The following is a 13,046-nucleotide window of genomic DNA, read 5'->3' as shown; positions in this document are numbered from 1 at the left end:
GGGCGGGGCGCGGGGGGCGCGTGACGCCAGATCCCGGAAGTGACGCTCTTGAAGGGAGGGGGGGAGTCGAGGGAGGGAGAGGGGGTGGTGTCCCCGGCCGGTTTGTGGGGGTGCGTTGCCCGGAGACAGAAAGTTTGGGAGCCCGTGCGGTCTCTGCGGCGGCCCCGAGAAGGGGACCCAGGGGACGGCGGCCCTGGGGATGGGGAAGGAGCAGGAACTGCTGGAGGCGGCCCGCACCGGGCACCTCCCGGCCGTGGAGAAGCTGCTGTCCGGGAAGCGGCTCTCCTCAGGCTTCGGGGGCGGCGGCGTCAGCAGCGGTGGCGGCTCCGGTGGCGGCGGCGGCGGCGGCGGCGGCGGCGGCAGCGGCCTTGGCTCCTCCAGCCATCCCCTCTCCAGTCTGCTCAGGTGGGTTACGCTCCGGGGCCGGGCTGCCGCCTGGAGCCCCCCTCTGCCCCGCCCGTCTCCTGGGTCTCCGGAGAGGTCAGGGCTCCTGAGACCTGGACGCGGTGGGTTTGCGGAGTGTCCCGGGCCGGCATTGGTGCGGGTTCGCTCAGAGTCGGGCTCTCGTCTCGCGTTCTGACCCGGCTGCGAAGAATGGTGGGAGTGCCCAGGTGGCAGCCTCCGCCGCATGGTACAGCCCGGCTTCACCCTCGCCTGCTATAGGGTCGCAGATCCCCTGTAGGAAATTGATTCCCTTCTTTTGGGAACTTGGAACCTTCCACCAGGCTCTTGCAGGACTTGGCTTTTGTTGCTTCTATTAAAATTTTCTCTTGATTTATCATGTTCTTGTTCTTATAGTGAACTTTATTGGATTAGTGTGTTAAGTGGCATATGCAGGATTCATCAGGAGGGTTATTAATCAAGAAATAAAGGTTTAGAAAAACTTGTTTAGGAAACTGAGGGGTGCTTTAAGTTTTTCCAAGGTTTGTTGTTAAACACTTGAATCTGGAGCTATAAGGATTGAGAGAAAAAGGTCATTTTTGTGTGACTTGGAGGGGAGATTGAAGGTCCCTTGTGAGTTAATAAAATGTGTTGGTTCAGCAGCACTTTCATAGCTTGTTTTCTTTTCCTTCCGTGTTCCTTTGAGGTTTTCAAGAAGTGGAAGTTCATTTAGAAATGGCTTCGTTTGCTTTTGTTACCCAGTAATTTATGTAACTACATTTTGAATGAGCTTGGACCAAAAGGAGCAAGCCCAAGACTCCAGTACATTATTAGGTATTAAGCACTGAATACCCAGGTCTATATAGGAAGATTTTAAAAGCAGTGTAAGAGAAGAACATCAAGGAGTTGTATGGCCAGTCAGATCAGTACTATTTCCTGCAATCTCTAGCCTCTAGAAAATGCTGTCACATAGGTGGTATTCAGGATTTGTTGAATAAATAAAAGTATCAATTAGAGGATGATAAATTCTAAATAAACTCATGGTGGTATTCACCATAATTGTTAGTAGTTCAGAGAAATGAGACATTACTTTGGGGTGAGAGGGGACTAGGGCTTCTAGGAGGGACTTGAGCTGGCTTTGAAGGATGTGAGAATTTGGGTAAGTGAAGTATGGTGAGAGTTTTTCAGGTGGTTACACCATGATAGAGTTGGTAAAGGAGAATTATTTGGCAGTAGAAGAACTTCCTGCCTGGAGCTTTGAGTGGTTAGGTGTTATAAAGGGAGATATTAAATGGTGAGTACACTTCCATTTTTCAGAGTGACTTAGTCTCTCTCATGTTTATATTCCCTGTCCCTGGATTAGTGCCTGACAATTTAGGTGTTGAATAAATGTATTTTGAGTGCATGAGTTGAGTTTGAATAATTACTTTGATATTTCTGCACTTCTATCTGAGAGCTGACAGTAAGACTACAAATTTGGAGGTGCCTGTCTCTAATGAGCTGAATGATGTAGCGGTTTGCCAGAGATGCTTTACCTTCCTTGCAAATCCTGCTGAAGTGAGAACCTTTTGCATATCTCCCGCATTCAAGTACAGGTCAACAAGTTATTACCACTCTCAGAGGTTGTTGAACTTCTGCTGAGGAGTTAGCTGTCAGGTGGTTAAGCAAGACTGGGAAATCTTTGTTAAGCACAGTATTTTTACTTTGGGCCTGATGCTAATATGCCCTGTCTCAATCATAAAATGTGGATGGTGTCTCCATTCCCCTGTGTAAGAGATCTGACTTGCTCCTGTATCTCTTGTAGAAATGGTAGAGGGCCTAAGAGCTGCTCCAGCCTCTCATCCTCTTGACTCCTAGGGGCAGGGAGGATCTGCAGGTGCTAGTTCCAGTAGGTGTGTCATTAATTAGCAGTAACTCTGGTTCAACTTAGTGAAAGATTTCTGAGCAAATGAGAATATGCATTTAAATAATCCTAGGTCAGCATGTCCTCCATTTTTAGGTTTGAAAATAGTAGAAGGTACATTCACTCTGCCCACGTTCCCCACCTCAAGGACCCTGGGTTATTTAATGAGAACTACAGAATCATAGCTTCAGGTTTGGCCTTTGCATCAAAGGCCATATCCTACCCTTACTAGTACTGCCAGCTGCAGTGTAAGTTTGTCCAGCTGTTTGAGTGACCAAATAAAGATGGCAGGAGTAGGAACTTACAGCTGCAATGGATATAAATGTTCCAAACCACATGTGTGTTTGTTTGTCTATTTATGACCCACCCATCTCCCACTGCGGCAATTCCACAAAGGCTTTCTGCTTATTCTGCTTAGGACTTAACACAGATCTCTCAAGCTTCCACTTCTTTGGAACCCATCATCTGTAATGTACAGTAGTTCATTGACTCATACTTCGCTAGCCTAGCTTTCATAATTTATTGCTTTGGTTTGTCAATATAATGTTTACATCCAGTAACCCTCACCAGTTGAGAATATACTCGAATCAGAAAGTCAGCAAGAAGATACCTACTAGGAGAAAGAAGTTACAAACTTCACATCCTCCTGACCTTCACTTATTTACTGTACGCATATTTATTTAGGGGCAGCATAGTATTTTGCTTCAGACTGCTTGTTCTGGAGTGAGACTGCCTGAATTCACATTCCACAGCTATCTAGCTGCTTGGCTTTATACAAATTACTCAACCACTTTGAACCTCAACTTCTGCATCTGTAAAATGGGGATAATATTATTTGCCTTATAGGTACTGAATTGGACAATGTGTGTAAGAAACTTACCATAGTTTTTGGTACATTGTAAGTGCTCACTGTTATCCACCCTCAGTTCAGTTCAGCATATACAATTTTGCCATGCTGTCCCTCCTATGTGCAAAATACTGTGCCAGACACATTTTAAATGGTGTTCATTCACACTTGGGTATCTTTTTTCCAGGCCATGCAGATTGGAAACAGTAAGTAAGGGAGAGAACCTGCTCAGGCAGACACATTAATGCCATTCATTTACAAAATATTTTCCCATCATCTACTTTATGCCAGGCTGATTTCTAGATGACCTGCAGACTTTATCTCAGACTTGGTACATGGTAGCTGCTCTACCAAAATTAGTCTCTCTTCTGGTACATGGTCTGTTCCCTTGCAGTGTTCATAGTAGAATGATATGTTGGTGTGACAAATTGATAAAATAAAAGACAGAAAAAGGAATTAAAATCAAGCATAATCCCCTCAGTACTTTGGACTGGTAATGTAGATGTATATAGCTCTACACATCTGGTTAGGCCCCAAGCATCATTATATTATAGCTTAGTGTTGTAATTTCTGTTTATTATGACTCTTAGCCATTAAATTAAGATTAAATTATGTTCCATATAGCTTGTTAATGAAAAAAGTAGGAAAAACATATTTTAATTCTATATTGAAAATGATTCAGATATAGTTCCTGTAACTTAAAAGAACAAGCAGTAAATTATCTAGAAAGCACAGTTTATCTAAAATAGGCTAGTCCTTCGGAGGTTATGGATAGCATAGCTTTTACTTAACATTGTCTCACTTTCTAATTGTTGAACAGGTGCGTGCCTTCAGTTTGTAGCTTGGGACAGGTACTGTATTAAATTCTTTTTAACTCATGGGCACTTTTTCAGCACTGGGCACATAGAAGGCACTCAGATTCTCCTGTAATGGAGAATTTGATATGTTTATTGTTATAGTAAAACTACTGATCTCCAAGAAAGCAGCTTCTGTATGAGAATATTGTAAGATTTGGGCTAAAAATGAGTCCTATCAGTTAAAGGGCCCAAAGATCTGAGAAAAGGAAATGTTAAAGGAAAACACAGTTGGGAACTAAAATAATGAGCTAAATACTGATGTATGTTGAATATATATGCGAATGATGTAAAGTAAAATGCATTCCTGAAGGTTCAGAAACACTGAGAAACGAAACCAAAGTCCATGATTGAGGAGTAGATTGTGTCATGGGTTAGGAAAATTCTATACTTTATTTCCCAGGCATGAGAAGAGTGAATAAGAAAAGAAGCCAAGGAGGCTTGCTGGAGAAATATGAACTTTTATAGACAGTAGCAATAAATGTGGCTATAAACTAGTTTTTACTCTTTCATTGGGGTGGATTGGGGTAGGATTTTGGGGTGGTAGAGACTATCCAAAAACAAAATGAGTTTCCCAAAGATATGAGAAGGTTCTGAGATAAGGAATAAAGAATGAAGTCTGAAAAATGGACCCCATTTCGGGGACAGTAACATGTTCTTTCTCTCCAATGTCAGAAGGTATGACATTGCTTTTAATAAAGATTCCTAATATTTAAGGAATTCGGACTGAAAAAGAATGGTTTGCATAACCATCCTATTGAAATGGTTCTTTTATTCTCCTCCAGAATGGATCTGTAACTTAGAAATTATGGCATGATAGCTTTTTGTTATGCTGACCCTTGTACTTTACCCTTCTACTGTGCCAGATTTCTTTTGAATGTGACTATTTTGAGCAAAATGATTTTAACATCCTAAGGAAGAGGGCAAAACTGACCATGTAAGGATTGTAGAATGGACAGTCCCAGAAGCAGGCTGTCGTGGACTTGTCTGATTACGTTCCCGCTCTTCTAAGAGAATGCAAAAACAGACAACAAAATGAAACACAGCTACCCATTAGGATAGCATTTTCTGAACCTTCCACTAAACCTCCCTAATTTTGAAATGATTTTGAAAAAACTTTAAATGCTTCCTTGTGTGATTTTATTGGAATGGCAGCCTTTTTCCTGTACTTTGAAAATGCTGTACGTTTTGTTTTTTCTAGAGCAGAATGTGGTTCCCCTGTTTAAAAACAAAAGAAAAAGGTAACATGCTTGGAAATAACTTGTGTGGGGTTCCTTTATATCTGAAAATCTAGAGAGTGCCTAATCTTTTTTTTTTTTTATTATTAAGGTATCATTGATAAACACTCTTATGAAGGTTGCACAAGAAAAACAATGTGGTTATTACATTCACCCTTATTATTGAGGCCCCCCCATACCCCATTGCAGTCACTGTCCATCAGTGGAGTAAAATGCCTATTTGTCTTCTCTGAGCTACACTTCTTCCCCATGACCCCACACACACCGTGTGCACCAATCATGATACCCCACAATCCCCCTCTCCGTCCCTCCCCACCCTCCCTTCCCCACCCCTCCCCTTTGGTAACCACCAGTCCCTTCTTGGAGTCTGTGAGTCCGCTGCTATTTTGTTCCTTCAGTTTTGCTTTGTTGTTAATACTCCACAAATGAAGTCATTTGGTATTTGTCTTTCTCTGCCAGACTTATTTCACTGAGCATAATAATACCCTCTAGCTCCATCCATGCTGTTGCAAATGGTAGGATTTGTTTCTTCCTTATAGCTGAATAGTGTTCTATTGTGTATATGTACCACATCTTCTTTATCCATTCATCTACTGATGGACACTTAGGTTGCTTCCATATCTTGGCTATTGTAAATAGTGTTGCAATAAACATAGGGGTGCATATATCTTTTTGAATCTGAGAAATTATATTCTTTGGGTAAATTCCTAGGAGTGCACTTCCCGGGTCAAATGGAATTTCTGTTTTGAGTTTTTTGAGGAACCTCTATATTGCTTTCCACAATGGTTGAACTAGCTTACATTTCCACCAGCAGTATAGCAGGGTTCCCCTTTCTCCGCATCCTCACCAGCATTTGTTGTTCTTAGTCTTTTTGATACTGTCCATCCTAACTGGTGTGAGGTGATATCTCATTGTGGTTTTAATTTGCATTTCCCTGATAAGTAGGGATGTGGAGCATCTTTTCATGTGCCTGTTGGCCATCTGAATTTCTTCTTTGGAGAAGTGCCTGTTCATATCCTCTGCCCATTTTTTAATCAGGTTATTTGCTTTTTGGGTGTTGAAGCATGTGAGTTCTTTATCTATTTTGAATGTTAACCCCTTCTCAGATATGTCATTTGCAAATATGTTCTCCCATACTGTAGGATGCCTTTTTGTTCTGCTGATGGTGTCCTTTGCTGTACAGAAGCTCTTTAGCTTGATGTAGTCCCATTTGTTCATTTTTTATTTATTTTATTTATTTTATTTTGGTATCATTAATCTACAATTACATGAGGAACATTATGTTTACTAGACTCCCCCATCACCAAGTCCCCCCCACATACCCCATTACAGTCAGTATCCATCAGTATAGTATGATGCTATAGAATGACTACTTGTCTTCTCTGTGTTGTACAACCCTCCCCGTGCCCCGCCTACATTATACATGCTAATCATAATGCCCCTTTTCCCCCCTTGTCCCTCCCTTCCCCACTATCCTCCCCAGTCCCTTTCCCTTTAGTAACTGTTAGTCCATTCTTGGATTCTGTGAGTCTGCTGCTGTTTTGTTCTTTCAGTTTTTGCTTTGTTTTTATACTCCACAGATGAGTGAAATCATTTGATACTTGTCTTTTTTCCGCCTGGCTTATTTCACTGAGCATAATACCCTCTAGCTCCATCCATGTTGTTGCAAATGGTAGGATTTGTTTTCTTCTTATGGCTGAATAATATTCCATTGTGTATATGTACCACACCTTCTTTATCCATTCATCTACTGATGGACACTTAGGTTGCTTCCATTTCTTGGCTATTGTAAATAGTGCTGTGATAAACATAGGGGTGCATATGTCTTTTTCAAACTGGGCTGCTGCCCATTTGTTCATTTTTCATTTTGTTTTCCTTGCCCAAGGAGATGTATTCAGGAAAAAGTTGCTCATGTTTATATTCAAGAGATTTTTTCCTGTGTTTTCTTCTAAGAGTTTTATGGTTTCATGACTTACATTCAGTTCTTTGATCCATTTTCAGTTTACTATTGTATATGGGGTTAGACAGTAATCCAGTTTTATTCTCTTGCATGTAGCTGTCCAGTTTTGCCAATACCAGTTGTTGAAGAAGCTGTCATTTCCCCCATGAGAGTGCCTAATCTTAAACTAAGGTATCTACTTATAGTGAAAGATAATTTATCAAGTTTGATAAGTCGGATGTCTCCCTTTTTCTGAATTATCCATTTGAGGTTTTCACTGTCTCCATTAGCAAAATAAGAGACAATAAGCAGTGAAACAATCTTGTGGTCTGAAGAATTTGATTCGTATCTAGTCAGCTTCAGCATGTTCTCTTGTCCTTGGGAGGTTATGGTCCCAGTGAAAGTTGCATCCTTGGCCAGCAAAAAATCCCTTCAGAAGGTTCTTTTTCCCTCCTTGGTTTTTTACCTCAAACAGCTGTGAATTTTGGTTTGCAAAAAGGAAGTCAAGGCTATTTCTGTCTAGTCTTCAGTAGGGAGAGTAAATTAATAGGTTTTATAGCCCAGAGACGGCAGGGAAACCCCAAAAGTAGACTGGAGAATTTGTTTCTTGTAAATGTAAGGCTCTCTTGTGGGCAGGAATGTGGTCTCTTCGGGAAAGCCCTCAGAAAATGTTCCCCACTGATTTCCAAAAGATTACTGGATATTTTCTGTGGTATAGAAAATTATATTGTTACATTCATAGAACATCTTCAAGTAACTTTGGTGTGGTTAGAGTTAATGGTAGTAACACTAGAAACTGTATAGTTATGGCTTCATATTTACCCTTCCTCAGTAATTTGTACATCAAATTTGTTTAGTTTACAAATCAAAAAAGAGTTTTTAAAACAAGTCAGTTGTCTCTGTTTTACTTGTGATGTTATTACCCTTATTAAAAAAGGGGGAGATAATTCAGGAAGCAGAACTGCCTAGTCTTTCTCAACTGGTGAGGGCTTAGCGTGGCTGCTATGGGTCAGCCTCTGACCCAACTCTGCCTTGTGACTTAGGCAAGTTACACAACCTCTCTGAGCATCTGTGTCTTCATATGTGTAATGGGCCTGGATAGTACTTACCTCCAGAAGGTGCATCACATGAGCTAAAATAGGTAAGGCACATAATGCCTGGCACGTGCTAAGAATGCAGTAAACCTCAGCTGCTAAATTCATCTGTTGGGAGCCCAGTGCTTGGCACTTTTGATGAATCAGAATGATAATCTTGTTTGTTAAGGACATATTTTTAACTGATGTTACCATTTAAAAATTGAAAATAATGATAGCAGAGGCTCCCAGCCTTTTCAAATATGAATCCCATTTTTAGAAGCCTAATGGTGGCAAAGTTACAAACTGATATAGATCCACAATCCCTTTTTTTTCAAATTAAGGTATCATTGATATACAATCTTATGAAGGGTTCACATAAGCAACATTGTGGTTTCAACATTCACCCCTATTATCAAGTCCTCGCCCCCACATTGTGGTCACTATCAGTCAGTGTAGGAAGATGCTTGAGTCAGTGCTTGTCTTCTCCCTTCTGTACTGCCTGCCCCATGTTGGTCCACAGTCTCTTGTCTGAAACCTTGGGGTTTAGAATTCAGAATTTTTGTTGTTGGAGGGTAATATTGAGCCCCTAATGGGACCCGGGGCAGCAATTTGAAACATTACATTTTGCAGTGAAACCTGTAAATATTAACAGTAAATGGGATAAATACAAAGCAGCTGCCCATCAAATTAGATCAGGTTTGTACCTAAATGAGTTTGCCACTGACTTTTAAAAATGTATTTTCAGAGGGTTTTGGATTTCTGAATTGTAGATAAGGGATTATGGACCTCTGCCTTTATTATAGAAAAACTTGTAGACACATAAAGCCACAAGGAAGAAAATAAACTCACCTATAATTCCACCATCTAAAGAAATGAACTGTTATAATTTTGCTTTTCATACTTTGGTCTTTTTTCTGTGCAAACTTCTTTTTTAAACAGAAATGACATTGTTCTATACATTACCTCAGATTTTCACTTATGACATTGTGAACACTTTCTTACCATTTTCTATTCTTCTCAACCTCATTTTAAATAAGTAGGTGGTATTCCATTCCATAGTGTATGTGAACTGTAATAATCCCTTCTGTGCCATTAGACATGAGTTTATTTTTAGTTTTCTACTATTGGAATAGCACTATGATGTGCATCCTTGTAGACAAGTTTTGTGCACACTTGTACTTACAACATTTTTTGTACTCAGTAGAATAGTAGATGTAATTTAAGTATTCAACCATTGCAAAAATGATGTATGTGCAGTTGAATTCGAGGACTTTTCTAATAATTCTAAAGCCCCTTGTATCTCCTGGGTCCTTCTCATTGGGAAGTAATAGACTAATCCACAGCTTCTAAATGCTGCTTATATTTAGAAAGTTACCTTTGTGCAGGCACAGGATTTTTAATGGTCAAGTTAGAGCCCCTTGGTTCCTTCTTCAGAAGCAAAATGTTCAGAAGAGAGTCTTTAATAATACAAATGCATGGAGCAATATGCTGCAAGCAGAATGAGACAATTATTTTCTTTGTTATTCTAGCTTTTATTATTGGAAATTTCAGACATAAAAGTTGAGAAAGTGGTCCTCATGTACCTTGTGTACTCATAAAGTGGTTGCCAGAATATGGCGAGCCTTGTTTTTTTTATCATCCCCCCAACTCAAATATTTTCAAAAAAATCCTATCATATTTAAGTAATGTATCTAAAGGATGAGCTCTTGAAAAAATATGCACAGTACCATTATCACCTAAAAAAATGGCAATTCCTTAAAATCATCAAATGTTTAGTCACTTAGGGTTCAAATTTTCCATAATATATAAAATATTTTATATATTACAGTTTGCTCAAATCTGTATTCAAACAAGGGCCACATATTGCATTCATTTGTGTCTCTTAAGTCTCTTTAAATAAGTGAGTTTCATCACTCTCACTTTTTCTTTCCAGCTTGTTTTTTGAAGAAGAGTCATTTGTCCCATTTCTCTGGGTTTTGCTGATCTGTGGGTAAAATTGTAACATTTCCAGAATATCTCATCTGGCTTTATTTTAGTGCATTTGTATATCCTCCTGGGTGGAGAGAAGTTCATCATCATGTCAATGGGTAATTACCTGGGCAAACTAGGGGATGTCTGAATCTGAGAGTTTAAGGGGAGGGGCTGGCTTGCTAGGCTGGCTGGCTTCTTCCAGAGCAGGGGAGAGAGATGGCCCTGGACTGCAATTTGTAAGCAATAAACGGGTTTAAAACTTTATTTCTCCCTTTTACTGATTTCGGTTTTTACAGGTATTTTGTCCCAGGATTTCCTCTCGCCGAACTTATATCTGGCGGTAGTCGGCAGGATTCCTCTGAACCCAAAATCTGTCATAATGGGTGCGACCTTTGCAAGGGCTGCCTCTGTGGATGGTGGGGAGGCCCAGTGGATGCAGTGGCAGAGGGTGTCACTTCACCTGTTATTATCCCCCCAGCTGTGGGGCTTCCAATTTGGGAACCCCTAGTGAGGAAGTGGTCTAGGGTAAAGTACCTCTTAGAGGGGTGGGGCCTTCCCCAGAATTGGGGAAGGGTGGAAAAACCAGAAGCTGCAGAATTAGCCCTCCGTGAGTTGGAAGACTGCTTGGAGACCTTAGGGGGTCATGTAACGACTGGCATTGTAGGTTCTCTTTTCATCAAGATAGTGGAAAATGTTATACTATCATATTCACAGGGGACCAATGAATTGAGAAAAAGAGGATTATCGAGAGGGTTAGCGAGGAGAGAGAGTGACTTAGGCGGGAGAGAGACACACTTCAGCATAGCTTGGAGGAGCTGGGTGATAACCTATGGGATGCTATTAAAGAAGAGAGACAGTTCCTGAAAAGGCAGGCCACGTTCCTAGAAGACTCCTTAGTGGCAAGGGAGAGGCAGCAGGAAAAGCCGCGTTGCAGGAGGCCGTGGGGAGGGGGAGGAAAGAGTAGTACCTTAAGCCCCAGAAATGGTGGAGGAGCCCGAGGGAGAAGAGGAGGAGGCGGGGCCAGTGGCGGTTCTGCTAGCCCAGACCACTGCCGGAGGTACCATCTTCTCCTGTTTTAAAGGCCTGCCCAGCTGTAATTAAGAAAATAAAAACGAAACAACTGGGGGCTCCTCAGGGGGAGGAGCAGCTCCCTCCCCAGGTTGTGCAGCACTCCATGCTCCGCCCCTATACCGAGGATGAGCTGGTGGACAAGAGCGTCTGGTATAGGCAGAGGCCATCAGAATCTCTGCCTACATGGCTTTTATGTCTCTGGGATATGGGAGTGGAAAACATTGTTATGTCAGGTACTGGATGAGTAGAATGGCTTACCTGACTATTCACCCTTCCCTCCGGCAATGGTTGCAAAATGCCTGTCACGCTTCAGGGAATCAGAGACTCTTGGAATGGCTGACAGCTGCCATCGGGGTAGTTTTGGCCTAATCAGGGTGATTCGCCATATTTTCCTAGTAGTTGGAAAACGTATGCAGAACTCCAACAGGTACTGCGGGAATTGGATATGAAAAACATCATCTGTAATATGGACCCCCAGGCCCTGATGAGGAGGTGTTCACTATAGGAATGAGAAATATGCTTTTGCATACAGCTTCCACATCTCTCTTTGGGTCCCTAGTGAATACTCTTGCCCCCCACCTAGGGCAACTCATAAGTGAGGCCACTCGTACTTTAGAAGATCTGGGGGAGGTTGAAACAATAAGGGCACGGAGGGAAGTATGGACCATGACTGAAAGGAGAAGTGCAAAAGGCCCTGTGGAGGTCTTGAGGACCCAGATGTGAGTTGATTTAATAAAGGCCGGGGTAGTGAAAGAAATACTCGATGGTCAGCCCAATAAGAGTATGGTTAGAACTGTGGCACCAATTAAAGCCAGAGCAGCAGTTCCAGCCACTGAGGTCCAGAACATGGAAACTAGAGTCAAGGCCTCATGCCTGGCCTGTGTCCCTATAAAACTTAATGGGAGACAGTACTCAGGATTTGCCTGAGCCCTCACCCCCACAGGAGGGTGATTCGGCAAAGGGGTTCAACTGAGAGGGGTGGTCAAAGTCCCCACCTTCAGGGACATGATGGGGACCAAAGGCCACATATAGAATTAGCAATTCATTGGTCCCCTGTGAATGTACAATGTGTCCTGGTGCTGGTGGACACAGGAACTGAGTGTTCTGTGATTCATGGCAATCCTGAGCATTTTCCTGGGACCCTTACTGTGACAGATGGCTATGGGGGTAAGGTAATTAGAGTGAAGAAAGCCCAAATCTCATTGGGGATAGGGTGTTCACCCCCAAAGGAGTATACCGTGTACATTTCTCCCATCCCTGAATATATTTTGGGGGTAGATATCCTGCAGGGCCTGTGGTTACAGACCACTGCAGTTGAGTTCAGACTGAGGGTACGTGTGGTAAAGGCAGTTCTGAGGGAACATGCTAAGCACCCGCCTGTAGCTCTGCCGGTACCTTGGTGGGTGACAAATACTAAGCAGTATAAATTGCCTGTGGGGCACAAGGAAATTGGAGAAACTCTACAGGAGTTGGAGAGGATGGGCATCATAAAGCCCACTCATAGTCTTTTTAATTCCTCAGTGTGGCCAGTGAGAAAGCCAGATGGCTCCTGGCATATGACTGTGGACTACAGGGAATTAAATAGTCACACTCCGTTTGCATGCTACTGTCCCCTCTATAGCAGACATTCTGGACACCCTCAGCCATGAACTGGGAAAGTATCATTATGTAGTAGACCTTGCTAATGCATTCTTCTCCATTGACATAGCACAGGAAAGCCAGGAACAGTTTACCTTCATGTGGGAAGGCTGGCAGTGGACATTCAC

The 13,046-nt window shown here is 42.1% G+C and overlaps 1 protein-coding gene across 8 annotated transcripts in view; it reads left to right on the top strand.

Moving 5' to 3' along the window:
• The first annotated feature begins 64 nt into the window (after nt 1-64).
• Nucleotides 65-13,046, top strand: part of ANKS1A (ankyrin repeat and sterile alpha motif domain containing 1A) — a 319,903-nt gene continuing 306,921 nt past the window's right edge. For all 8 annotated transcript variants that reach the window (XM_073224983.1, XM_073224984.1, XM_073224982.1 and 5 more), the window contains exon 1: nt 65-405. In XM_073224983.1, the coding sequence (XP_073081084.1) occupies nt 200-405 (206 nt within the window). In that variant the 5' untranslated portion in view covers nt 65-199. The remainder of the gene's footprint in view (nt 406-13,046) is intronic.

Source organism: Manis javanica, chromosome 16 (assembly GCF_040802235.1).
Source record: "Manis javanica isolate MJ-LG chromosome 16, MJ_LKY, whole genome shotgun sequence".
Classification (NCBI taxonomy): Eukaryota; Metazoa; Chordata; class Mammalia; order Pholidota; family Manidae; genus Manis; species Manis javanica.
This window is presented reverse-complemented; position numbering and strand designations above follow the sequence as displayed.